General features: G+C 46.7%; 1 protein-coding gene across 1 annotated transcript in view; it reads right to left on the reverse strand.

The window, feature by feature from the left end:
- Nucleotides 1-9,426: 9,426 nt before the first annotated feature.
- Nucleotides 9,427-27,618, reverse strand: part of LOC147014395 (radial spoke head protein 4 homolog A-like) — a gene marked incomplete at its 5' end in the record, with an annotated part of 29,810 nt that continues 11,618 nt past the window's right edge. Inside the window, 6 exons of the mRNA XM_085852306.1 lie at nucleotides 9,427-9,877; nucleotides 11,722-11,839; nucleotides 12,353-12,500; nucleotides 21,319-21,489; nucleotides 21,669-21,844; nucleotides 23,407-23,589. Coding sequence (XP_085708432.1) covers nucleotides 9,646-9,877; nucleotides 11,722-11,839; nucleotides 12,353-12,500; nucleotides 21,319-21,489; nucleotides 21,669-21,844; nucleotides 23,407-23,589 — 1,028 coding nt within the window. The remainder of the gene's footprint in view (nucleotides 9,878-11,721; nucleotides 11,840-12,352; nucleotides 12,501-21,318; nucleotides 21,490-21,668; nucleotides 21,845-23,406; nucleotides 23,590-27,618) is intronic.

Here is a 27,618-nt window from a genome sequence, read left to right on the forward strand (position 1 = left end):
AGGGCGGGAGGAAGGGTCAGACAACTGAACACGAGAGGGGATAAATCTGTGAATGAGGGAGAGCAAGTTTCTTTGAAAGAATTCCCAGGATGAGTTGATGTTTGAGAAAGTAGTGATAGGAGACCAGTCTGTAAGTTTGATGGCTGCTCGGAGACCCTGCCAGTCGGCTTGAGTGAAATGCCAGACTCGACGGCGGTGAGGTGGTTCTCTGATAACAGCCAGAGAGATGTCCACTTTGACAAGGACGTGGTCAGAAGAACCAATTGGAGCGAAGGAAGAGCAGCAGATATTGTCAGGGAAATTTGTCAAAATCAGATCCAGAAGAGATGGAGTACCATTGGTTGAGACCCGGGTCGGGAAGTTGACCGATTGAGTCAGTCCCAATGAGTCGCAGAAAGCTTTTGCTGAGGTGCCATGGCAGGTGAGAGAGGTACCCACACCTAGCCAACTGGCGTGATGACAATTTAAGTCACCACATAAGAGGAAGAGAGAGTTTGGATGAGAAGATAGAAGATGGTCCATGTTTTCGGATAGTGAGGTGTAGATGGAGTCATCACTGTTTGGTGGACGGTACAGTACACATATAAACATGAGGTGGGAGTGGAGGGGAAGCCGAAGCCAGAGGTATTCCTGGGGGTGTGGGGGAGTGAGAGCAGTGCATGGAGAGTGAGGAATAGTCTTTGATGAAGAGAGCAACACCTCCACCAGGACGAGGCTCAGGTCTGTCATACCGTAAGAGGGAGTAGCCAGGGAGAGATACTTGGGAGTCAGACACGTCTTGGGAGAGGAAAGTTTCTGTTAGGCAGATAATGTCTGGTTTGTCAGTGGCAACCTGTATGGAAAGATCTGAAAGGTTTGAGCGAAGGCCCCGGATATTTGAGGTCCACACTTTTAATGAAGAGGAAGGGGAGGAGGCTTTGGGTGCAGGAGGTGGAGGGGGAGGGGAGGGTAGGACAAGGGACGAGGGGGCAGGTAAGGAGGGTTGCTGAAGGAGTGTGGGGTATTGCAGAACAGCGAGGGGAGGGGGCCGAATGAGGAGGAGAAAAGGCTCTGTGGTGCTGGGGGAGAGGGGGGACAAGAGACAAGGAAGAAGGCAGTTGAGGATTTGAGGAGGTGGAGTGAAGAGATGGAGGTGAGAGGGCAGTGGAGGGAGGCAGGTTGGTGGATGAGAGGGGGGCAACTTTGAGAAGGAAGAGTGAGGGGGATGAAAGGTGGGAGAAAGGTGAGGGGGAATTTTTGAGAGAGGTGAGAGGGAGGCTTGGAGGGAGAAGAGTGGGATGGTTGCTTTGAGAGTGAGAGTGAGGGGTGAGGGGGGTGAGTTGGCACTGAAGTTGGAAAAAAAGAATGTTTGATGGAAAGCGAGCATCCATTGCAAACTGTGGTTTTTAAAAGTTTTAGGTCAGAGATGCGATTTAACACAATTCTTGATTGATGCAATGAAGGCGAATTCAGAGCATGGAGAGAAGAAGCGCTGTAATAGTTGGATTTTTTAGGCAAGGAATGAAGGAAAGGTCGAAATGAGAGCAGTCTGTTAAAATAGCAGAAGAGTAGTGCATTGTGAAACAGTAAAGAGTACCACATGTGTGAGAGAGGAAGATGAAGCATAAGATCGTTTTTGTGGTTAAAAATAATGTATGAGAGAGTTCAACAGATTAGGTCATGGAAGTGTAAAAAAAAAAAATCGAGGAAGAAGACGAGGAGGAAGTTAAGAGGAAGAAGAAGAAGAAGCAGAATCGGGAGAAGGTGAGCGTGTTGTTGTTGTTGTAGGGTATTTTTTTTTGTTGTTGAGATAAGAAAGATTAGTTGGGAGAATGGGGGATGTTTGGAAAGTGGGGAGGATCAAAATTGAAGGTAATGGGGACGATAGAAATTGAAGGTAATGGGGAGAAAAAAAAAAACAAAAAACGATCGAACACCGAGTGGAACCGGTAGGCCTCAAGCATAGGCCTAGGCCTCAAGCACAGGTAAGAACGTCGACAAAAATACTCACAAAATAGCACGATTTTTGAAACAAAACCGAACTAGCAACACAGTAACATGTAGGTGAGAAAATTAAACAGTTAAAATGGGACAAATAACAACCGGAAACTTAGCTTTGAGAACGTCAGCAGGGAGCCCCAAAGGAGACCTCTCGCTGCTCTAAAACCGGAACCGGAAGTGATATGAAGATTCCTTGGATATGAAGATTCCTCCTTAACGTACCCCACTGATTATTGAGAGAAGTGCTGCAACTAGATGATGCTGCAGTCACCCAGTGTGCTCCAGGAGGTAACTTCCATGTCTGATGTCACATCCTGTGCTGTCTGCTGTCTCTCTTGGCATGTGAGAGTGCTGCTTGAGCACCAGCATCCAGAGCAGTCAGACTTTACACCAAAGAGGTCAATGATTGACCGTATCCTTGCTCTTCAGGTCCTCACCGAACACAGACGAGAATTTTGGCAGGGGCTGCTTGCAGCCTATATTGATCTCTGTAAAGCGTTTGATTTAGTGAATTGGGATGCCCTCTGGAGGATTCTTGGTCTTCGTGGGGTGCCACCAAAACTGATCGATTTGATGTCTGAAATATACTCTGGTACTGAGAGTGCTGCGAGATGTGGTGGTACCATCTCTGACTTATTTCCAGTTGTTACTGGAGTTCATCAGTGGTGTGTACTGGCCCCCACACTTTTCAGCACTTGTATGGACTGGATTCTGGGGAGGATGTCGGAGAGATCAAGCTGCAGTGCATCATTTGGGACTGTCAAGATATCCAACCTTGATTTCGCAGATGATGCAGTCGTCTTTGCGGAGACTTAAGATATCCTTTTGGGGGCTTTCGAGGTGCTGAATGCGGAGTCTGAGCCACTGGGATTACGGGTTTCCTGGGTCAAAACTAAGATCCAGGCTTTCAATGATATACTGGATGCTGCTATCTCGTCTGTACCTGTTTGTGGTGAGGATGTTGAGGTCTTCACTTCCTGGATTTACTGGATCATGGGGTGCGGCGCTGCCGGTACCTGTGCCGGAGGACGAAAGTCCGGGTCTTCAGATCCTTGGTGCTTCCAGTCTTGCTCTATGGATGTGAGACTTGGACTCTGACCAGGGATCTGAGATGGAGACTTAATTCCTTTGGTACCAGGTCTCTTCAGAGAATCCTTGGCTATCGCTGGTCGGACTTTTTGTCCAACGAGCGGTTGCTGAGAGAGACTCAAATGAAATTTGTTACCTGTATAGTCCGTGAACGTCAGCTGCGGCTGTATGGACATGTGGCTCATTTTCCTGATGCTGATCCTGCTCACCAGATTCTCTCAGCGAGGGAGCCTCATGAGTGGAGGAGGCCAACGGGCCGACCACGTGCCTTGTGGTTGCAGCATGTTGATCGGCATCTCAAGGAGATGGGGATGGGCCAGGCATCTGCCTGGGGAATGGCCAGACGGAGGTCCCTGGAGTATCGGCAGAAAGTGGATGCAGCGACGAGCTGCTCTGGCGCATGCTCCCATACTTGACCTGACCTTATGGTGGTAACTCCATCAGTGCAAAGTGACCCACACACGTTGAGTCAGTGAAGATGATTCAAGATACCATGATTCAAGAAGAAATCTTTCATGAGATTTCAAGATACCATGATTCACATACCATGATTCAAGAAGAAATCTTTCATGAGATTGAACACATCGATTGCTTTTGTGATTGTTGTCAGCGGTTCAAATAACAAGAATTCTTCCATCACTTCTTTATCCTTCACGTATCGCACAAATACCAACAACTGACAACATAAATGACGTCAGTTGACTCATTTAACTGAAGACTCACTTTGACCTGGACTAGCTTTGATGTCTGCGATCACCTGCTGCAAGATATCTTTACTCATGTCACCAATCCTGGAACAGATAATGTCATTTGACAAGGGTACCTGTTGAAGTTTCTTTTTGGGCCTCGGTCCTCAACGCTACTTTTGCCATTTCTCGCGCACAAGGCTTCACCAGTTCTTCAGAAATTATATGAGGCTTTTTTTTGGCACACAAGACAGCAACTTGATAAGATGCTTGCAACCATGGTTTCTCAATTGGCACGAATCCTTGCATTCGTAGGGTACCGCCACGATCAAATCATTCCCTCTTCATCTTCAAGCTGTTGAAGTCATGCCCAGAATTTGTGCCTCCATGCCGAATGTTGAAATGCTCGTTAAGTCTTGAAGATTTGAGATTTGTATTTGTAAATACCGTGTTGCACAGTATGCACTACAGAAATTCAGAAGGTGGCAGAAGGTGAAATTCAGAAACATGGCAGAAGGTGAAAGAGCAGTATCATTTTTGGCTCTGCCCCTTGGGGCAGGGTTGAAAGGTCAAATATAAAAAAATGCATTTACGCGCACATTTAAAAATATTTTAAATGAAACTTTGTATATGCAATCAACATTGGGGAACACAATAAATATGTAACGATTTTTTGGATTTGACCCCCGTTCATGCCCCTAGGGTGTGGATTTAGAGTAGGTAACGAGGGTCAATGTGGAAAAATTTGATATTGGGTCATTCCTTGTGGAACCTTTTGCCATCTTTCAACGTTGCAATAGTGGGGAAGCGTGGGGATTTGGGTAAACAGCTGTCTTGAAGACTTGGAAGGAAGAATGAGATTGAAGAGAATGTGGAAGTTGGCTCCACAGGTGGGCAAAAGAGGGAAAAAATGAGTGGAGGTGAGCAGCGATTCTGGATTTTGAGAGTTTCACCAGAAGGCCTTGAAGTGGGATAGGAGTTCAGGTGCACCAAGGAAGGACTTTGTATGATGGAGGATGCCCAGTCGGCAACTGTGAAATATGGTTTGCCCAAGAAAGATTATGGCTGATAATGAGACCCAGGAGTTTGAATGACTGAACTTCTTCAAGAGGTTTGTGAAGAAAGTCGATAGGAGGGTTTGCCAGACAATCCTTTTGAAGAGAGATGGTGAGATTTGTTAGGATTGAAAAACATATTCCAAGTGTTTGACGAGCTTGTGATTTTGTCAAGGTCTGAAGAGAGGGAAAAAATCTGCAGCCTGCCTCTCTGGAGGATGAGGGATGTCATGGCAGAAGGTGGTCATCAGCAAATAGATGGAGAATTTTCCAGAGTCAGACAGATGATTGATGAATATCAGGAATAGGATTGGGCCCAGAACACTACCTTGGGATACTCCAGCCTTGATGGGTTGAAAAGATGTGAAGATACCATTCAGAGCTACATGCTGAATATGGGAGTGGAGGAAGTCAATGATCCATGAGAGGAGTTGGCCTTGAATGCCATGGCAGGTTTGGAGAGTAAGGCAGGATGACAGACTGTATCAAAAGCACGAGAGCCGGCCCTGATCTCATGTCTGACATTGAGGGCCTCCATCCATTGTTGGGACAGCAGGGGCAGCATGTCCATGGGAGAGTGACCTGGTCTGAATCCAAACTGGTGATCTGAAATAAGCCCATAGGAGAAAAGGAAGGATTTCATATCAACTCTGATGATGGATTCCATGGCCTTGCCGATGATTGGAAGGAAGCTCATTGATCTGTTGTTAAGGCCTAAGTCACATTTGCTCTATGCCGAGGATACGGTGGCCGTACGCCCTCTGAATTGACAGAAACGTGCGGCGGCCGCAGAGTTTCTGCCGTGGCCTCAGGGTGGCCCTACGTCGTTTGGCTATCTTTTACAGGCCGTAGGGGTCACCGTGGAATTATAACGCGGAGTTATAACTTTTTTCATTTCTACGTTCGCGGTAGCAATTCGACAAGCTGAAACAAAAGAACTGGTAAAAAAAAAAAAATGAACCCACTCGTTACCGTCCGTCTGGCCGCACGTTCGCCTTTGGGCCCCCCTGCGGTCGCTTTGCGGGCACCTTGAGGCTGCCTTGCGTCTGCCTTGAAAATTATATGGCCGCTGCAGGGCTCCCTTAAGGTCACCGTGCGACATCAAATCAAAGACCGTACGGCAACCCCACGTTTTCGGTCTCCACAATTTCTAAATAGCCGTGCGGCTCCCCGAAAAATAAAAACATATGTGACTGCTACATTGTGTGACCATGGAAATACTGCGGCCGCCGTATAATTGCTAGTGGCCGTAGATTTTGGAGACCCCACGGCCGCCGTGGCAAATGTGACTTAGGCCTAAGGGGATCTGTTTTTGCACCCTTTTGCATGCAGAGATGTTGACTGATTTTCAAGCAGATGGAAGATCACCCAGGGAAAATGATAGGGTGAAAAGAGCAGAAAGAGGACATACAAGAGCAACAGAGCAGGTTTTTAGGACACAATAGTTCTTCTCTTAATTACCTCTGCCACCGAAGGTTGGATGGAGGTTATATTTTCACCCCTGGCTGCTTGTTTGTTTGTCTGTGAGCAGGATATCTCAAAAAAGTGGAAGAAAGGTTCAGACGAAATTTGGTGGACAGGTTGGGTGTGTGACAAGGACAAATTGATTAGATTTTAGTGAAGATTCAGACCCGATAATTTTTTACGTCATTCCTCACCATTGAGAGATTTGGCCAAAAACTACTATATATTGTTACGGCTGTGGAAATTCGCAAACCACCATTCAGGACCCATAGGTGAGATATCTCTGTAGTACATGTGTAGTTCGCCCAAACCGGTTGTCTAGAGGGAATTTATGTGATTCATTCGGGCTGCGACGCTTTGAGATAGCCGTTTTTCTGTTCTATCTTTATTTTGAACCAACCACGTCTCAACCGCCATCACACAACAACCACCTTAACCACCAAGCCAGCCATCGTCACCAACTACAACCACGCTCCAACCCTCAGACAACAACAACAATGCCAACAGCCACGACCTTTATCTTCACATCTCAATCCCACAAACATCGCATCACCGTCATTCCCAAACGGCACCATAACGATCTAACCACCACCGGAAACCCTCCACCACCCTCACCTCTCTCCTTCTACGGCCATTCCCGCACCACCTGTGAACACTGAGCGTCGGACTGTCTTGGGCCCGTTCAGCGATACGCACCGAGCCGCAAGCACAAATAGTGGCCTTTCCGAGGAAAATTCGGATCACAAACGCTACACGCCCACTTTTGCTCCGTCCAATTAGCAAGCGCGGTGCGGCTTGGCCCCGCCTTCAGGCGCGTCTGTGTGAAATCGATATATGCAAATTCTAGGATCAGGGGAGATTCACGCCCCCTTTCCTTCGACCAATGGGCGAGCGTGGCTCCGCCCCCGAGGTCATCCTGATCCGGATATTTGCATATTGTTTTCTCCTGCCGGCCTATAAAACGGCGAGCGCAAGGCGAATCAGGCAGAGTGAGTCGAGTCATCGGTGTGGCAGAGAGTCGAGTCGGGTGGCGAAGTCATCGGTGAGGCAGGAAGAGTTGGGTTCTGGAGTCGGTGGAGAAGAGTTGTGGGAAGAGGCCAAGGAGCTCGGGTCCGAGGCGAGAAGGATGGTGGTCGGCGACGAGGTCGCGGTGTGGGATCGCTCGTCGCGGGACCCAAGCCAGCCAGCCATTCTCCTCCCCCAGGGCATCAACAATTTCCCCTTTCCCCTGCGCTGAGATAGTGCAACAAGGGGGCCCCGTTCCCACCCCACTCCAAACGTCGTGCCAACGAAACCCGCCAAGGAGCACGGAGTCGGGGCACAGCCACGCGGCCACATCTGCGGCTCGTCCGCCAACGTGTCACGAGGACGCGGGTAGGACCCCCCGGTCTCGCGGGCCTGGCCACTCCTTCAGGTCACGCGCACATATTGGCCTACAGGCCCGTCTGCCCCCTTGTCGATGAGGGTGGCTTCTTTCCTTTGCTTTTGAGTAAATGTGTGTTGGCGCCGTCTGTAAAGTAGAACTGTATAAGTGTTGCCGTGTGTGCCGCAGTCGGTAGTAACTCTGCGTCGTCGTTGCTTTTTTGTTTTGATTGCAATATGTGCATTTTGACTGTTTGGCTGTATATATGTGCTTTCCGTGCGCCGAGAAATAAATGTGCTTTGTGTGAACTGTTTTCCCGTTTCACTTCGTCTTTTATTTATTGACCCTCCATCCTGCTTCACGTAAAGGGTTCGTAGTGGGCTTAATATGCCCGGTAATTAATCGGAACCGTCGAGGCCGACGATAACACTGCTCGGTTATCACTGTAGCACGGAACAGACCGCTCAAGCGGTTCGTGTCCGGAGTCGACCTGCGGCGAGGTACGATCGCCCGGTTTACCATCCGCGTGGGTACTTAAGTAGGTCGAGTTTGGCGAACAACCCTATCCTACGCGGATGGCCGATTGGCACAATTGTGGTGAGGTCGAAAGGCCCACCTGTGACTGGCTCCGGGCGATAGTTCCCGGAGGCTCACGACTGAATTGTCCGTCCGGTGGGTGACGTGCAGCGATCCGAGTTACATGGCCGTTCGCACGCCGGCGGGCGCGAATTCGCAACAATATGTATATATATATATATATATATATATATATATATATATATATATATATATATATATATATATATATATATATATATATATATATATATATATATATATATATATATATATATATACACAGAGTAGCATGTTATTTCAAAAAGTTGTGGACATTTTATGACAAAACTTGGTGGGTGAATTGAGTAGATGACAAGAACAAGCCAATTAGATTTTGATTCAGGTCCGGATGCAGATCCGGCCTATCAGTGGGATACAAAATGTAAACTGTTCAGCCTGGCAGAGGTATGTGCTCTTCCAAGTGCTGTTCTAGTTTTGTTTGCTTTCACTATATCTTGTGTTTATTGCAGTCATCTCGTAAATATTCACTTTCATTTCTGTTTTACTTAATTTATGACAGTCAGGATGGCCTAGAGGTACGCACACTCACTTATGAGCTGTCCAACCTGGGTTCTGAATCTCAGCACAGCTATAAACTTTCATCCTCGTGTTTTACAGGCAGGGCGATTCATCAACATATGCTCCATTCCTCAGATGGACATTAACCTGGGCATCCCACGCTGGGATCTGCCACATCCACAAACTCGTGCCGGCAGACAGGACAGTGGCATTAGTTTGTGGACGTTACAGATCCCATGGTGTCCATAGCAAAGATTAAGCGAGTTATCGCCCAAACCCTGGCCAATTCCAAATTCCTGAACCTATCTTACTGCCTCTGCCATAGTGGTGACCTCTACAGGATTGAAAGCCAGCCAAGAAATTGCTCGGCAGAATGGACGCTCTGTATGGAGCATGGGCCATTATTGCATGTCCTTGCCCTCCCCTACTCACATTGCCATTAAAATAAATTAATTAATTAAAAAAACTATAAATTTTGTTGAAAAGATTTAATGATTTGAAATGTATAGAAAGTCAGTTTGCTTTCGAAACACGTGCATTTTGATCAAAATTCTTAACTAGTCTTCGTCAAGTGATACGCAGCAATCTCAGCTGAGATTTTGTCAAACCTCGTGCATCCAAACCTAAAACTTGTACACCAAACAAACTACGGTTATGTTTTGATGAATTTATTGCTCTCGAGGGAAGTTGACCTCGATCGTCAGCATTTAAATAGATTACAGCAGTTAATTAACACAACACAGACAACTGGCTAATGTCGTTGGGTTGGAGAAATCAAACTTTAAAAAAGCAAACCATTGTTATGCCGCTACGACGATGTCACCGGAAGCATGACTTATTAATACCTTGTAAATTATTCTTTCGAATTATCTTAGTCCTCTTCTGTTTCTTGTTCTTCCTCCTCTTCTTCTTCGTCCTCTGTTTGCTCTGCTTCACGTGCTTCAAACTGTTTGAAAGCAATCTCATCTTCCACAGTAGGATCAAGCAACTCTGTGACGTCCAAGCCGGCCTCATACTCTGTTTGTGGTGCTGGAGGCAGCATTGGACAGAATGGCTTGCCCGTGTACTTATGCCCCCAACCCACGTAGATGTTTTCAAACCTCCTGTGAATCAATTTGTGTCAGTTATTCACCCAGAATCCTCCTGGGGCACTTTATTAACGATCTATATTTTAAAAGGTTCATATCAAAGGTCATCCATCTTGGTAATTTCAGTCAAAAGGATGATCCGATTACAGTACTAGAGAGTCCTTTCTGATTTGTTTTTCTTTTCCCATACTCTGTGACAGACGCCGGAGAATACCCAGTTGCCGAAACAGCAGACACTCTAACCCGAGGTTTGTATCAGCTGACTTGCCTTGTTGGAGTTATGTTTGTCAGGCTTGGGCAATATACTGTATGAATAGTGGATGAAATCAACAAGACGTTGATTAAGGTATGATAACAGCTCGGAGGTTATCATACTTCAATCAACATTCTGTTTATTTAATCTATCATTCTACAAGCCTGGTGTTGGCTTAGTGGTTAGGGTGGTGGCTTGGGATCTCAGGGTCCTGAGTTCAAGCCCCGTTGGCTGCTGAATTAACACCAGGGGGTTGACTCAGCCTGTCATCCATCTGAGGTCGGCGAAGTGAGTACCAGTGTACTGGTCCCGGTGTATGCCCCGGTTAGAATAGGTATACCATATCCCTGTGTGTCGTAAGAGGCGACCAGGGTTGGCGTCAGGAAGGGCATCCGGCCATAAAAAAAACATTGCCTCAAGAAAAAGCCTAACCCCTGCACACCAGGGAAAAATGGCTGTAAAAAGGTCATTTTATTTATTTATTTTAATCTATCATTCTACACACCATCCGACGTAGATGGCCACCATCCTTCAGCAGCAAGACTTCTTCATTCTACAAGGGGCAGTATATGTTCTCATTTCCCTTCTTTGAATCCCAGACAGTATTGTCAAACATCAATTCGACTGTTGTGAGCATGAAAGGTCACTGCCATTCCACAATATTACATTTATGGTAACAATTGCACAAATTATTTATTTGACACTTATTAAGAAGCGTTATCTCCATATAGCACGAGTAGTTTGTGAAAATGTCAACTTTGTCATCCTTAAATGGTATCATGCATCTAATTTGGTAATTTTCTTATGAGTGAATGTATGGCCTGAGTGCTACCACTCACCTTTGAGCTGTCCCATCTGAGCTTAACACCAATTGGTGATATGATTCGACCACAAACTGTCGCATTGGTACTTTGTAGGCAGGGTACTGGATCGTAGAGTGTGCTGTTCTTTCAGAGAGACCGGTGAGCCAGATATCCAAATTTCTAGTATTTGTTGGCAGACTTTAAATATCCCATGGTTCCTTTTGGGAAAAGGTTAAACCATTGCGTTTCAATGGTCTAGCCTTTTTAGGCCATATCTGTTTCATAAGCAGGGTGATTCATCAATGTGTGTGCCGTCCCTGGATGGACGTTAAACTGGGCATCCCGTTTGATGGCATTAGTTGGTGGATGAGCTATCGCCAACACCCAGGCCAAATTCCAAAATTCCTGCACACCTCGTCCCGAGTAGCCTGCATCAGTGACAACCTGTTTGGGATTGTAACTCTCGCCAAGAAACTTTCGGCAGAAACAACGCTCTGGATAGAGCATGGTATGTGATGATGAATTGTAATTAAAACAGATTTCCTTTGAGACCCTTGAATTTGATTGATATCTCATAGGAGAAATGGGGTTTAAAAGAAATCGGATTGTTTTATGAGCCTTCACTTGGTAAATAAATCTATGGCTTAACATACAGGTTAAATAATAAATTATCTCACTTATCCTTGCATCACGAAGCAACCCTTAAGTGTTTGAAACCATAACTGAAAGGTTTCATTAACACAGTGACCAGAATATGAGCCCATTTGTGTGGGAATGACCAAAGACAGGAAAACAATTCTTACCTGCCATTGCTGAAGGTGTAAGCACCAGGCCACAGGTTGGACTTGACCACTGCCAGGGCAAACTGTGGCAACAGGCTGCTGGTTGCTTGCAGAGTCCACGGTGAGTGTCCATTTAGTTCTGCAGAGGACCGCAGGCATTCCCCAGGTCTATGAACTTCAACTTCATTACAGAAAAAACTACAAGGGAACTTGATAGAGCGCATACCTCCACCACGTACTGCCTGATCCATGAGAACATATCAGGCCCAATCAATACATTTTCGAAATATCAGGCTATGTATCATTTTTGGCCCAATCTCTCAATGGTGAAGAATCACTTTAAAAAAAACAAAGAATTCGCACATCCAGATCCGGATTCAGATCTTCACCAAAATCTAATCAGTTCGTCCTTGTCACACACCGAACCTGTCCACAAAATTTCCTCCCGATCCATTCACAACTTTTTGAGATATCCTGTACACAAACAGATAAACAAACAGCCAGACAAACAGACAGAAAGGGGTGAAAACATAACCTCCTTCACATTTGGTGTCGGAGGTAATCATGAGCTCTACTTCTTTTAGGAATGGACTCACCCCCCTTTTGTGCAACATTTCTCACCTTTTGTTTTGCCCAGCATAAGCAAACTCACCAGCATCCTCAGTAAGTGGGGTGAGTAGTGGCAGTGCAACCTGTGGTTGAGGATGATTCGATAGATCCTCCTCATCCTCATCCTCTTTCTCTTCTTCCTCTTCCGACATATCATCTTGGTTTAAAGGGTTCCACCAGGAACAGCGACCCTGCAGAAAGCCAGAAGAACCTGTTCAATCTCGGCTATGAACAAGATCAGTCTACACACAATTATTTTTATCCCGACTTAAGGCTGGTTATCGATGTATGCTTTTATAATCTCATGAGATCAATGGGCATTGGCGATTTGGCTAATGTTTGAGAGGTTGATGGCATATGCAGATCCTTTTGTACTGGGTAACTGTGAAGATCTCTGTGGATAAACCACCCATTATAGTCAGGGTTTTGTCATTCGAATCATTGTCTAAAGGCGCTATCACACCATGACGATTTAGCCAGCAATGGCAACGTATAAAAATATATGTAAAACGTTGGCTTACGCTGAAATTTTGATGTTTTTTTAAGTTTTGGTCGTATTCATAACGTGTTGGTCGTATGCATAACATATTAGTAACGGGCACAGAACGTTTCGTTGTCTTATAGATAACTTATACCAACGAATGCTTAGCCTGTTGTCGGCGTTCACAACCTATGCCCAACGATACGCTGCAAGTATCGCCGACGAACTCGTGGCGTAGCCTGTTAAAAACCTGCCGCACGCCGATTTAAATCATAACCGCCTGAAAATTGGAAGTGTCAACCACGCAGTCACACCTTGACTATTTAGCCAGCGTATGCTGACCTATGAAAAATTTGCCGAACCAAGCTGGCACACGTCGAATACGTTATGGGCAAGTTGTGTATACGTTAAGAGCACGCTGAAAAACGATGAAGTATGCTGTCATATTTCGTGGTACGCCTCGTACGTCGTGAAATTTCAAGCATGCTGAAATTTTTACGACGTACTCGCCGTATGGCTCACACGTTCCGCTACGCTGGGAATAAGTTGTAGGCACGATATGCGATCGTTGACACACGTCGACACAAGTTCATTGGAAGTTACTCATAAGTCGAAACACGTCGAGGTAATGTTTAGCATACCCGAAACTTATTTTCTATGTCGAGGCACATTTTCTTTTTTCCTCCTTGGCTCCGTGAAGGCACGTGACGAAATATCTGAAGTTGTTGTTGTTTTTTTGTTTTTTTTTTTAGTCTATCACGAATTTTAAAATATATTCGGACATTTGCTTTTAAGTTTCGACGTCGACGTGACAATATCCTCAAACAAAATATTCACAGAGGAGGAACGAAGAATAAGACATGAGCAAACTGAAGAGGAAATCGGACGTGACGTAACGGCACGTGATGAAATATCAGAAGTTATTGTTGTTTTTTATTTTTTTAAACGCTGCCAATACGCCATTATATGGTAGCTGTAACTTAGAAACACGTTCAGTAAGTTCCGTGGTCGTCCAGAAGACGTCAATCAAATACGTCTACATACGTCAATATGCGTTGGAGGTACGTTACACATAGGTTCAAATCACGTTACTCATAGGTTAGAAATAAGTTTTGGGTGCACTAAGCATTACCTCGACGTGTTTCGGCTTATGAGTAACTTACAAGTAACGTGCCTCGACGTGTGTCAACGATCGCATAACATGCCTCGACGTGTGTCAACGATCGTGTAACGTGCCTACAACACGTTACTCATAGGTTATAAATAAGTTTCGGGTACGCTAAACATTACCTCGACGTGTTTCGACTTATGAGTAACTTACAAGTAACGTGTGTCAACGATCGCATAACGTGCCTACAACTTATGGCCAGCGTATCGGAACGTGTGAGTCATACGTCGGCATAGGTCGTAAAATTTCAAGCATGCTAAAATTTGAGGACAACCGCAAAGTACAACGATGAAGCCAGCGTACTACAATGTATGGCAGTGTTTTTCAGCGTGCTCTTAACATATACAAAACTTACCCATAATGTATTCGACGTGTGCCAGCGTTTTAGACAAATTTTTCATAAGTCGGCATACGCTGGCTAAATCGTCAAGGTGTGACAGCGCCTTAACATTGGGAGTTGATGCAGAACAGACAGCTACGAGGAAGAATAATGTTGAGTGCATTTACTTTTTCTGGCCTCCACTTTTCCTTTCCTATTTCTTCACCCATTGTTGCCAGGTATTTTAACTTCGTCTTGCTACTTTAGCTTCTACTCTCTTTGCGAGGTAAAGGCTGGATTGTTTGGCATTCTTATTTTAACCCTTCGTGGCATGCTAATGGTGACTGTAGTTTCAAATACCATCATTGATGTCCTTGTGATTCATGTAAGTGAGACACAACACAAAACTACCAATCTTCTTCTTTCATACGGTGTAGGAGCATAGCAACAAATTAAAATCGAATATTAAGTTTAGATAACGATTTGACGGCATCTCACAAAGTTTAGATAACTACCAAGGGTCACATGTCTGCATGAATTATTTTTTTTAAAGAACAGACGTCACATTTTCAATGAATTTCAGAAAATTAATAAAAAATACAGAACTAGAATATCTTTGGTTGGATAAATGTCCACCCCACTGGAAATTGTAAATTAGCTCAGATGTAACGAATCGCTCAAAAAAAAAAAAACACCAAGTTAATTGCCCTCAACCTGTGTTAAATTGTGATTCTGATTATTTCAGAATAAAACCAGCTGTTCCTGTGGGTTTCCTCTGCTGGGTTGTGCATTTTACAGCAAAGACTCAACCATGAGCCAAGGAGGTTTCAAAAGACCTCTGGGATAAAGTGGTTGAAAAGCAGAGATCAGGGGATGGGTATGAAAATACTTCAAAGGCCTTGAATATCCCTTGGAGCACAGTCAAGACAATCGTTAAGAAGTGGAAGGCATGTGGTACCACCAAGACCCTGCCGAGATCAGGCCGTCTCACCAAACTGGATGACCAAGCAAGAAGGAGACTGATCAGAGAGGCCACCAAGAGGCCATTGACAACTTTTAAAGAGCTTCATGCCTTGATTGCAAAGGCTGGTCACTGTGTACATGTGACAACAATATCCCAGGTCAGGTCAGGTATAGGCATGTGCCAGAGCAGCACGTCGCTGCATCCATTTTTCGCTGGCACTCCAGGGGCCTCCGTCTCGCCATTCCCCAGGCAGATGCCAGGCCCATCCCCATCTCCTTGAGATGCCGATCAACCTGCTGCAACCACGAGGCACGTGGTCGGCCCATTGGCATCCTCCACTCACGAGACTCCCTCGCTGAGAGAATCTGGTGAGCAGGATCAGCGTCAGGAAAGCGAGCCACATGTCCATACAGCCGCAGCTGACGCTCACGGACTATGCAGGTAACAAATCACATTTGAGTCTCTCTCAGCAACCGCTCATTGGACACAAAGTCTGACCAGCGATTGCCAAGGATTCTCCGAAGAGACGTGGTACCAAAGGAATTAAGTCTCCATCTCAGATCCTTGGTCAGAGTCCAAGTCTCGCATCCATAGAGCCTGACTGGAGGCACCAAGGACCTGAAGACTTGGATTTTCGTCCTCCTGCACAGGTACCGGCAGCGCCACACCCCATTATCCAGTGAATCCATGACTCCCCAGGCCCGACCCAAACGTCTATTGACCTCTGACTCACAGCCGGCAGAGACATGAATATCACTGCCAAGGTAAGTGAATCTCTCCACGACCTCAACATCCTCACGCCAAACAGGCACAGACAGGACAGCGGCATCCAAGATGTCCTTGAAAGCCTGGATCTTAGTTTTGACCCAGGAAACCCATAATCCCAGTGGCTCCGACTCCTCATTCAGCACCTCGAGGGCCCCCAAAAGGATATCTAAAGTCTCTGCAAAGATGACTGCATCATCTGCGAAATCAAGGTCAGAGATCTTGCCATTCCCAAACGATGCACTGCAGCTTGATCTCTCCGACATCCTCCCCAGAATCCAGTCCATACAAGTGCTGAAAAGTGTGGGGGCCAGTACACACCCCTGACAAACTCCAGTAACAACTGCAAATAAGTCAGAGATGGTACCGCCACATCTCACAGCACTCTCAGTTCCAGAGTAGAGTTCAGACATCAGATCGATCAGTTTTGGTGGCAACCCACCAAGGCCAAGAATCCTCCAGAGGGCATCCTGATTCACTGAATCGAACGCTTTACACAGGGGCCAGCAGCCCCTGCCGAAACTCTCGTCTGCGTTCGGCGAGGACCCGAAGAGCAAGGATACGGTCAATCGTTGACCTCTTTGGTGTAAAGCCTGACTGCTCTGGACGCTGGTGCTCAAGCAGATGGTGGCGAACCCTATCAAGAATTATCCAAGCAAAGACCTTTCCCGGCACTGAGAGCAGCGTCACCACTCGGTACTTGTTGCAGTCTTGGGGATCACCCTTCCCTTTCCAGAGAGCGACAACAAGGCCCCTCTTCCAGTCAGTTGGGATGATGCCTGTGTTCCACGCAGAGCACAGAACTGCATGCAACGACAGGAGTGCAGCATTTCCACCAGCCTTGAGAAGTTCAGCATGGATGCCACAGATCCCTGGAGCTTTACCCCCATTTCAACCGGTTCACCAGAGCCCATGTTTCCACAAGCGAAGGTGGATCACAGTTGATTGGAAGGTCAGCAACAGGGATTGTAACACCTCTGACGTCCAACTCGACAGCTGGTGTATCAGCCTGGTACAACCGCTCAAAGTAACCGGCCCAGTGAGCCTTCACTTCGGACTCCTCTGTCAGGAGCCCGCCACCCTCTGCTCTAACCGCAGTACACCGAGGGATGAGCTTGGATGAACGCAATGCGTGAATTCCCCTGTAAGCAGGACGAGAATCACTTGACCACAGGTGATGTTCTACTCCCTCACAGATTTCTCGCACATAGGCCTCCTTGTCCACCCTTAGCGCACGTTCAGTTTTACGCCTCAGCTCCCTGAACAGCTCAGCTCTGTCATTCAGCCTGGCCCTGTGACTCTGGTCAATGGTACCCAGTGTCCCTTGAGAGACAAAATTTTTCTTTGCCCTACGGTGAGTTCCAAAATATCCACCGGCAACATCAAGGACGGTGGTGTTGAAGGCACTCCACAACTCTTCAGGACCTCCCAAAGCACACAGACTCCTCAAATCTCCACTTAGCTTGTTCACAAACTCCTCAGCTCCCCTCTCATCCTTGAGCTTGTCAACATCCAGCCTCAGCTGGGATGGTACCATTCTCCTGGATTTAAGGTGCAACTTCAGAGTTGCTACAACAAGCCGGTGGTCAGTATTGAGGAACTGAGCACTCCGGTGGACCATGCAGTTCTGGATCATCCTCCAGCGACCATCAACGAGGACATGGTCAATCTCCTTTGCCACACTGCCAGCATTGGAATACCAAGTCCAGCGATGAGCTTGTGGGCACTGAAACCATGAACCAGCCACCCTAAGTCCATGACTTCTTGCAAAGTCAAGGAACTTATTGCTATTCTGGTTCATAGTTCCTGACCTATGGGGACCAACACGCGTCTCATAACCATCCCTTTCAGTTCCAGTCGATGAAGTGAAATCCCCTAAGACTCGAAGTGTATCTCGTCTGGGGCACTGATCAACTACAGACTGGAGCGTGGCATGGAATGCATCCTTCACGGGAAGATCCCTCGCCTCAGTCAGAGCATAAACAGAGACCAGGGAAATGACAGCGAAGGAGTGATGAATCCTTAGTGTCATAAGACGCTCGTTGACCGGTGTTACCTCAATTATCATTGGGGTCAGCTTATTGGACACAGCTGCAGCAACTCCTTGTGAATAGTAACCATCAGAGCACCCAGACCAATAGTAGGTGTAACCACCCACAATGGTCTCGCCGCAATCCGGTCTCCGAACCTCAGAAAGTGTTGCAACACCAATGTCCAAACACTTGAGCTCAGATGATCACAGAGACAGGTGATCATCCTCTCTTAGGGATGGGACATTCCTGGCACCTGCCCGAAGGGACCGCGTCAAGTTAACCCAAGGAGACCACCGTCAGGTGGACAACACCTCCGACACACTCTCCCGCAATCTGACCCTGGAATGTTACCCCGTGGTTTCCCTCCTATCATCAAAGATTGGGGGTCCCGAAGGCTTTGCCCCAATCCTGTCATCCGGTGAGCTGCCCTGCGAAGGGAAGCTACACAGGAGGTACTCCCACGGAGTGGGTTTTCAGATTTCTTTGCGTTTTTGTGTTTTGCGGAATGAAGGGTTTTACGGTGGCCGGGGTGCATATCCTGCCACCAACCTCCTCATAAGAAGTAACCTAACTGCAGGAACACGTCCGCAGACACAGTTGGGCACTATATATGGATGGCCGTTGGCTCACAAGGAGCTCCTCCACCCTTTGACAGGTTTTGTTTTTAATCCTGCTGGGTGTCTATATCCAAACACCATCCTCACCCAAAAATCTAGTGGGGGAGATGGTTTAGTCGCCGACAACCCGACCATCAAACAGGTTAGTACAGGTTTACATGATACCTGTGGCAAGTCACAGACCTAATCTGGCCTGACCTGACAATATCCCAAGCACTCCACAAGTCTGGCCTGTCTGGTAGGATGGCAAGCCATTACTCAAAAAAGCCCACCTTGAGTACCATTTGAAGTATGCAGAAAACCACTCCGGAGATTCTGAAGCCATGTGCAAAAAGTTTTGTGGTCTGACAAAAGCAAGATGGAACTTTTTGACTTGCATGCAAAACGTTATATTTGGCACAAACCCAACACAGCACATTGCCCAAAGAACACCATTCCTACTGTAAAGCAAGTAGGTGGCAGTATCATGTTATGGGGATGTTTCTCATCAGCAGGGACTGCAGCACTTGTCAGGATAGAATGGGAAATGGATGGAGTAAAATACAGAGGAATCCGAGAGGAAAACCTGCTCCCCTCTGCAAAAAAGCTAAAATTGAGATGGAAGTTCACCTTTCAGCATGACAACAACCCGAAGCACACAGCCAAAGCTACACTGGAGTGGCTAAGGAACAAAAAGATAAATGTCCTTGAGTGGCCCAGTCAGAGCCCCGACCTAAATCCAATCGAAAATCTGTGGCATGACTTGAAGATTGCTGTCCATCAACGCTCCCCATGGAACTTGACTGAGCTTGAACAGTTTTGTTCAGAAGAATGAGCAAATATTGCCCAATCAAGGTGTGAAAAGTTGGTAGAGATCTATCTCAACAGACTCTCAGCTGTAATTGCTCTCAAAGGTACTTCTACCAAGTATTAACTCAGGGGTTGGACACTTATCCAACCAAGATATTCTAGTTTTGTATTTTTAATTTATTTTCTGAAATTTGTAGAATTTGTTTTTCACTTGGAAGTTGTGGGTTACGATGTGTAAATAAAGGTGAAAAAAGTTTGATTTAATGCAATATAATTCCAGACTATAGGGCAACAAAAGGTGAAAATTTTGAAATGGGGTGTGGACTTTCTGAAGGCACTGTACATACCGAGTAAAAACTCTAATATCTCGGAACTTTTTTTTTATCATATTGCGATATATACCATTAATTATCATTACAATACAATTACTTTCAATAACCGCATTATTATTATCACAAGATATTTGAAATTGACAAGGTTGACGTTTAACAACACAGCATCCAAAAGCAATTGGTTCATTGCATGTCTTCAGATATCAGTCTATGATGAAGGAACTACTTAATTTCAATTGATTGTTATATTTTGAATACTGTAGAACATGGATCAGAACACAAACCTGCAGTTTAGCAGTACTTTGGCTCTGAATTTGGCAAATAGTACGAAATCTCATTCTGAACTCGCATGCGCACAGAGGAGTAAGGTAAGTGCTTTAGTCAGTCTGCCTGTCTGGCAGTCAAACAAAATTGAATATCATTCCAAACGGGAACTTACAGTTTTTAGGGACATCATAAAGGAAATGAGCACCATGCACGCATAACTAATTCAACGTTTTTTTTTTTTTCTACAACATTGAAAACCTTTATTTAATTTAGACTGAATTGTATACTTGAACATTGCAGAACACAAATCGTCTTTTTGGCCCTTCCAAAAACCTTCAGTTTAGCTATAATTGAACAAAATATTAAGCCATTTTACACCATGCTGACCAATCAAATGTCGCTTGTCCTTTCAGCATTGGAAATATCGAAATTAAGACAAAATCACGGCTTGTAGGAAATATAGATCATGCTCGAAAATGCAAAGCAAGAGTTTATAAGACCCTTCCCATGTCATTTTCTCAAGACTGCATGGGGTAAGGTGTTTATGAATTCTAGTTTTTTGTAGTTTTCATTCACAAGCAACTTCACAGATAACCTGGCTGATTATCAGCAATCACGCAACTCTAATATAGCACCATTGATATCTCTCTCTCTCTCTCTCTCTCTCTCTCTCTCTCTCTCTCTCTCTCTCTCTCTCTCTCTCTCTCTCTCTCTCTCTCTCTCTCTCTCTCTCTCTCTCTCTCTCTCTGTCTCTCTCTCTGTCTCTGTCTCTGTCTCTGTCTCTGTCTCTGTCTCTCTCTCTGTCTCTCTCTGTCTCTGTCTGTCTCTGTCTCTCTCTCTCTCTCTCTGTCTCTCTCTCTCCTTCAAGTCTAATGTCCCTCATACTGAAATAAACTGATCCTTACTGTATCCCACAATCCCTTGCGATAAACTTGTGCTGTAATTAGGTCTGGATGTCTTTCAATGTTGCTCTCGAGTTTAATGCAAAGTACAAGTATACCGAGAATGTCACCTGGATCTTTATTTTATTCCCAAAGCCAAATATGATCATTCCAAAAAATCTGTCCAAGACAGGTTGCCATTGTAAACCTTTGCAAACCCACATGATGAGCAGCAACTATTTTTGGTGATACTGCCATGCAAAGATCTATTCTAATAAGTGATGTTGTGGTTATGCAATTTATTTGCTGAAATATGTGCATCTCTGACATTTACCTGGAGTAAAAACAAAATAAGAAAAAAGGAAATGTTATGAAAGATTGTCCCATTCTCACTTGTGGCAATATATACCGGGTATGGTGTACCCAGGTGCTGAGAGAATCCACCATTTCTCCGACCTTGGGCTCTTCGAAGTCTGGATTCTCCACGATTTCGTTTTGTTCTTCTTCTTCATCTTCCTCGTCCTCTTCCTCTTCTTCAAATTGGTAGAACCCAAGAGGGCTCACCTGCAGCCAAAACCAAGGAGCATGTCGAGACATCAGCGTGGGATTGTAATGTCCGTAAACAAACAGAGGTGCAAGGGTTGAAAGCCCCAAGCTGCTGCATGGATAACATGATACTCAACTGTACTGGTACAAGAGCTGGTTTGACGAGGGTTCAATTGTGACACACAATGGACATTTACCTGTGTGGCGGCTGAAATGCGTGCAATTTGTGCACGCAGAAGGTACATTTCACTTCCGGAGAATGGTGGGAAGCTTTGTACGGGTGCGTTCAGTTGACCGGTGAATAACTTTTTGATGAGGCGTGCCGATACGATGTCTGATGGCCTCACCAAGGGCAGAAGTTTCCACGGCTGTCCTGGAGATGTACACCAACAGTCCGCACCACCACTTCAATTCTACATGAGCTTAAATCCTTCGAGATGTCCATTGCATTTCTAGGCCTATGTATTTTCCCTATCAGAGAACGTTCACAGTAAAAGTCTGGGTAAATTGATGTTAGTTTTATGGTAACTTTGTCAGCCAATGTGCTGCTGATACACATTGACAATTGCCTTATGCAAATCTTCACTTGGTTGTAATATTCCAACGTGCATAGAAAAATGTGCAGGGGGTTGGCCGTAGGGTGTCCCCTATCATGTAAAGGTGTAAAAACAATCCAGAGATGCTTTGAATTTGTACTGTGAGGTTTTCGTGTGGGAAAGCCTCGTAGTAAGCTGCACTGGGTAATTTGGCCGTGAGTTGTGATTCCTCATATTGCCCCACATGCCCATGTTTCTCCAGTTTCACCCCCTCCCTTTTGTAAATCCTCCTCTGCTAAAACCTCCTCTCTATACCCACCATTCTGCAAGAGTTGGATCCCCCATTTCACCAGGACCAGAGGGACTAGTTTATTGACACGGGTGATCATGCTATCCGAAGGGGTAAGGACGGCTTTTCGAGCAGCTATGTGAAACAGTAAACATTCAGAAAGTAAGAGGTAGGTGGGAGAAAAAAAAACACAAAGAAAGATAGCTTGTCCCTCTTTTCGACCATGACCACAATCCCATTTCTCTTTTTGACCACGACCTCATCCTTCTATTCAAGCACAACCACTCCTTCACCCCTCTCTTTGATCACAATCTCATCCTTCTCTTTGACCATGACCCTCACCACGACCTCGTCCCTCTCTTGGACCATGACAGTAACCACAATAACGACCTCATACATACCTCACGTTGATCATGATCACAACTTCACCCCTCTCTTGACCATGACCGCATCCCTCTCTTGGACCATGACCGCAGTAAAGACCTCATCCTTCACTTCGACGACAACCATGGCCTCACCCCTTCGACCATGATCTCATCTCTCTCTTGACCATGAACACAATCTTAACCCTCTCTTCGACCACGACCCCAACTTAGTCTCTCCATTCCACTACAACGATGACTTTGATCTCGACCTGAACCTCATCCCTCATGATGACTGTCCACAATGACACTCGTGCTGTTTTTTTATGCTCCAAACCCACAGTAGCATAACTGTCAGTTCATTTAATGAGAAGCCACCATGGTGCCAGAGAGGAAGGGAGGGGGGGGGGATAAGCCCAAAGCACACCCACATCTGCCTGTTGAGTGGATACACCCAACCATCACAAATCATTCTGCCTTAAAGGAATCTAACCCTTTTATGCTGCCAAAAACATAGCCACTAACTCTTTCAGTTCGACGATAAAACTTCAACGACTTATACATGCGGCAGTGCCTTATGCAAACTGGTTAGTCACTGCTGCACAAATACAAGTCCAATGAAACCAATCCCTCAAACATCGCAGCATGTTTTCACTTTGATTTCCAACCCTGCACAGTTTCTCTGTACAAAATCAAACTGTAAGATATAACATTTTAATGTATATCACACCAATGATTAGATCTGCACCTGGTTCACTGCACACAAAGTAGAGATACTTGTTGGCCCCTGTTTGGTATGGCTCCTTTGGGATGGGCAGTGGTGCTTTGTATTTCGATTTGGGGAGTTCGTCGTTCTTATCCTCCTCATCAGCCTCTTCTTTCCCATTTTCCTCTGCAATGCCATCTTTCTTTGTCATCTCCATCATCGCCTCTGCCGTCACGAGATGTGCATGCACCATGGCAAGAATAAATTCAATAATTATCTCTCATCAGGTGCAAGGAATTATTACTCTCTTTGTCATTTGGAAAACTAGCTTGCTCAGTAACTTCCACAAATAAAATAATACATATAAATTTAATCAAGAGGAATAAATTCCTGCATGGGGCTAGTGTGAAAAAATTCTGACTCAACCCAGGACTCAAACCCAAGAACCTCATCAGTTACACAGCAACAACCCACTGAGCTATTTACTCTTTGGAATAACCTCAGAAATTTCTCACACTAACACTGCAAGCTTTTATAATGGAAAATGTCTTATGTGCTTGCTTGGCAGACCCCATGTGTGTGTCGATGTCGGTGCAAGCGTTGGTGTAGGTGGATTGGAGATAAACGTCATGTAGAAATTTCATAAACAGGAATAAATTCCTGAGTGGGGCTGGTGTGAAAAAAAATTGACAACTCAGGACTCAAACCCAAGGACATCATTACTTACGCAGTGACAGCCCACTGAGCTGGTGCAGTATACTGATGGGGATATTAAATGGGGGAGGGGAGAGAGAGGAGGGAGGGGTGACAGAGGAAGGGGGAGGGGAGAGAGAGAGGAGGTGGGAGGGGAGAGAGAGGAGGTGGGAGGGGAGAGAGAGGACAGAGGGAGGAGAGGAGAGGATGGAGGGAGGGGAGAGGAGAGGACATAGGGAGGGGAGAGGAAGATAGGAAGGGGGAAAGAGCAATGAAGGGAATACAATCCTATAATCCAGAAACGCCCAAAATATCTAATATGGCCGAATTGGACAAATTAACTCTTTTATAGGAGTCAGAAATGCTTAAAAGTTCGATTATGGGGCTTAAATTTTGTAATTCTGCTTAGTGTAAGAGATTCTTGCGGTGAGAGCATGTGCGGAAATGAAATAAAGCCACAAACGCTGACGTCTCTGGGTATTTATAAGCATTGCAATATACCCAGCGATTCGTAGCTGTGATGAATGGGCATTCCATAATATGAGTGAGAAAAGTGAAAAAAAACAAAACTTTATCATGAAGAAATTGTTGCGGCCTGTTCCAGGTCAAGGCATGGTTGAGCAGGCCAAAAAACATGGCAGCTTCAGACCCCAGCAAGGTTACCGAGGATATGCCTTAAGACTCCATAGAGAGTGGTGGCCGAGGATCATGAAGTATACAGTTAAATAAGGCCGTTAATTATCTTCAAAAGGGATGTTTGAATTAACCAAAACACCGAATCTTCACTCTTGCACTTCCTTAGAGTTTTCTTAGTCTGCATGCAAAGTTTCAGGCTGCTAGGTTTTATAGTTTTGGAGTAATGGAGATGCGCGCACACACACACACAGCCTTTTATCTATCTATAATTCCAGCAATCAGTGTGTGTGTGTGTGTATCTGTGTCTTGTCTGTGTCTGTGTCTGTGTCTGTGTCTGTGACCGCTGTTTCTCGACAACCAATGGTCCGATCTAATTGAAATTTGCCAGGTATATTGCTGGGGCCCTGTGGATGTGCCTTTTCAAGGTTTGATATTGTAGTGTCGTGGTAGCGGTGCTTAGAAGGCAGACACGAGCGGGGGAACAGTCGAGCCCGGCTTTGTTGCATAAGCAGGAGCGCGGGCGTACGTTGCCCGCAACTCTCCTTTATTACGTACCCAATGCACTCACGAGCCGCGGCGAATACGGCAACCACTACAACGCCTCAGGCGGCGCGCACTCCTTATATCCCAGGCAGACACGATGATCACGCCGACCACTCCCCCCACCATCATGCCCTGCCCCGCAGGCCCGCAGGCTACACCACACTCCTCCCTCCTAAAACCATGATTATTAAATGATCATCATCATAATAAGCATAAGCAGTACAAAATACCACGATATAAAAGCAGACAAGGTACAAAAAAGAAAAAGCATAGTATAAAAGCACATCACCTCATATAACGTGTCGATGCGAGTGAGTGGAGCTGCAACGGCCAGGTTTCGAAGACTGAGTTGCACAATGAACCTACAAAACCCTGACCGCGTTACCGATATGAAGCAGCAAGGCGAGAAGCACAGCAGCACTACGCAGCAAAAGCGCCCCCAGGCGGCTCATGCTTACATGCCCTCCGGCAAGGTCATGGCGACCTCCCGAGCAAACCTCCCCCGGCACCATCAAACGCCTCCGGCCGACAAGGCGGCACATCTCCCCCAGCCAGACTAGAAGCAGATAAACACTCCGAGGCTGGAAGCTCGCTGTCTGGAAGCCGTGGCGCCAACGCCAGACCCGACTGGCCTTGGGTGGGGACGCTGAACAGCGCCGTCGGCTGGATGCAACAAATATCCACAACAACCCACGCACTACAATCAGTTGAGATTCCAACGCCTGTCCCAACGGCCTCGGGCGAGAACAGAGAGCTGCGTCCCAGGCGCCAGGCACGTCTGACCTTGCCGAAACCAGAGGTGGGGGTAACGCTGAACAGCGCACCAGCCCTGGCTCCGAGTCGATCTCCGAGATCCACACGGCAATTAGACGGTAGCAACTCCATTCAAACCACACTTTAACCACAGGCCCGCCACAAAGCAATAAGAACATCGTTGGTGCAATTGCAAACTCCTTTTTCCGTACAGCGCGTTTCCCCGATGAAATTCCTGCACATAACACAGTAACCACCCGCGGCCCGGGGAAACGGGAGGCCAATAAAACCTCTTTATTTGCCACCATCGCTCCCAAAACCTTCACATCACATTGATCATAATGCAAGTCCCATCGATCGATCTCAGCCAAACCCACTCTCACACAGGAACTGTCGGCATTTATTTCAATACCATTAAACCGCATCACTCGAGCAATGAAAAACAAATACGCAATGAACAGCAACCCATAAACCACATCACGTGTCCGTCTCCCGGCTGTCGTCTCGACGTTGTGAACCGTGACTTTCTTGAACGTGACGGGCTCGCTGCAACTCCCCGTTGAAACTGCCCGAACAACACAGGCGCGCCTTGCATCATGAGCGCAGCCGAAGCGCGAGAGCTCATCGCGAGAGCTGGCACGGCTCCCGTTGCTCCCGAACCGCACATCACCGTTGCAGGTAGCAACGAACGGCCGCTCCCGTTGCATCGATGCGGCTCCCGCCGCCAGAACCTCGCCCTCGGAACTCGAAGAAAGCATCGAAGGGAGCACCGGCGCACCTGGAGGTACGAACTGGAGATCCAGCCCGAGGTGCGCCAGCCAGTCCCGACCCAAAAGGGCGGGCCCCTCCCCTCGCACCACAAACACCGAGAGTAGGGCGCTCCGACCCCGGTAGAGCACCGAGACGCCGGCCACCGCAAGCGGTGCAATCGCTTCGCCGGTGTACGTGCACAGCGACAAGGTCGTCTCGACTAGGCGAACACCGCGAAGACTACGAGCCGCCCGCTCGCCCATGACCGACACTGCAGCCCCGGTGTCCACGTAAAACACGGTCGGCTCGCCATTCACCTCGACCTCCACCGGCATCGGTCCTGTCACCGCCGGACCAACCGAAACCAGGCTCCACACGAGCAGCATCAGTGCCCCGGTCACCTCAACCTCCCCTGCCATTGATCTTGTCACCTCCGGACCAACTGAAGGCAGGTCTAACATCGGCAGTATCTCCCGTTCCTGGTCGCTGGGATCTCTGTGCCCAGGCTGCAAAACTCGATCCGGGGCATTACCGTGTACGCCATGCACCGAACACCGTACCGGCAGTAGGTCTCGACCCGGGACGGAAGGATCGCTTCGCACACCGCCATCTATGACTGTTATGATGGGCGATGACCCTCGGCACACACACCGTAGACGTCCCCGAGTGCTCAGACCGCCGTCCGAGTGATTGCATTGCAACGCTCGTCCACGACCCGCGCCGCAGACCGTGCGCGCGGCCGTGCGCGCCTGGAACATCGCGCTGACCTCCGGATCATCTGCTGCGCACCGACCATCGAGACCCCGGACATTCTTCAGAGCTTGCGCGACGTCCAACGCCGCGTCCGAGCTGAACTGCGTGTCCTCGTTCTTAAGCCGT

The sequence above is a fragment of the Eptatretus burgeri genome, chromosome 13 (assembly GCF_056783735.1).
Source record: "Eptatretus burgeri isolate ZD-2024b chromosome 13, Ebu_testis_v1, whole genome shotgun sequence".
In the NCBI taxonomy this organism is placed as follows: domain Eukaryota; kingdom Metazoa; phylum Chordata; class Myxini; order Myxiniformes; family Myxinidae; genus Eptatretus; species Eptatretus burgeri.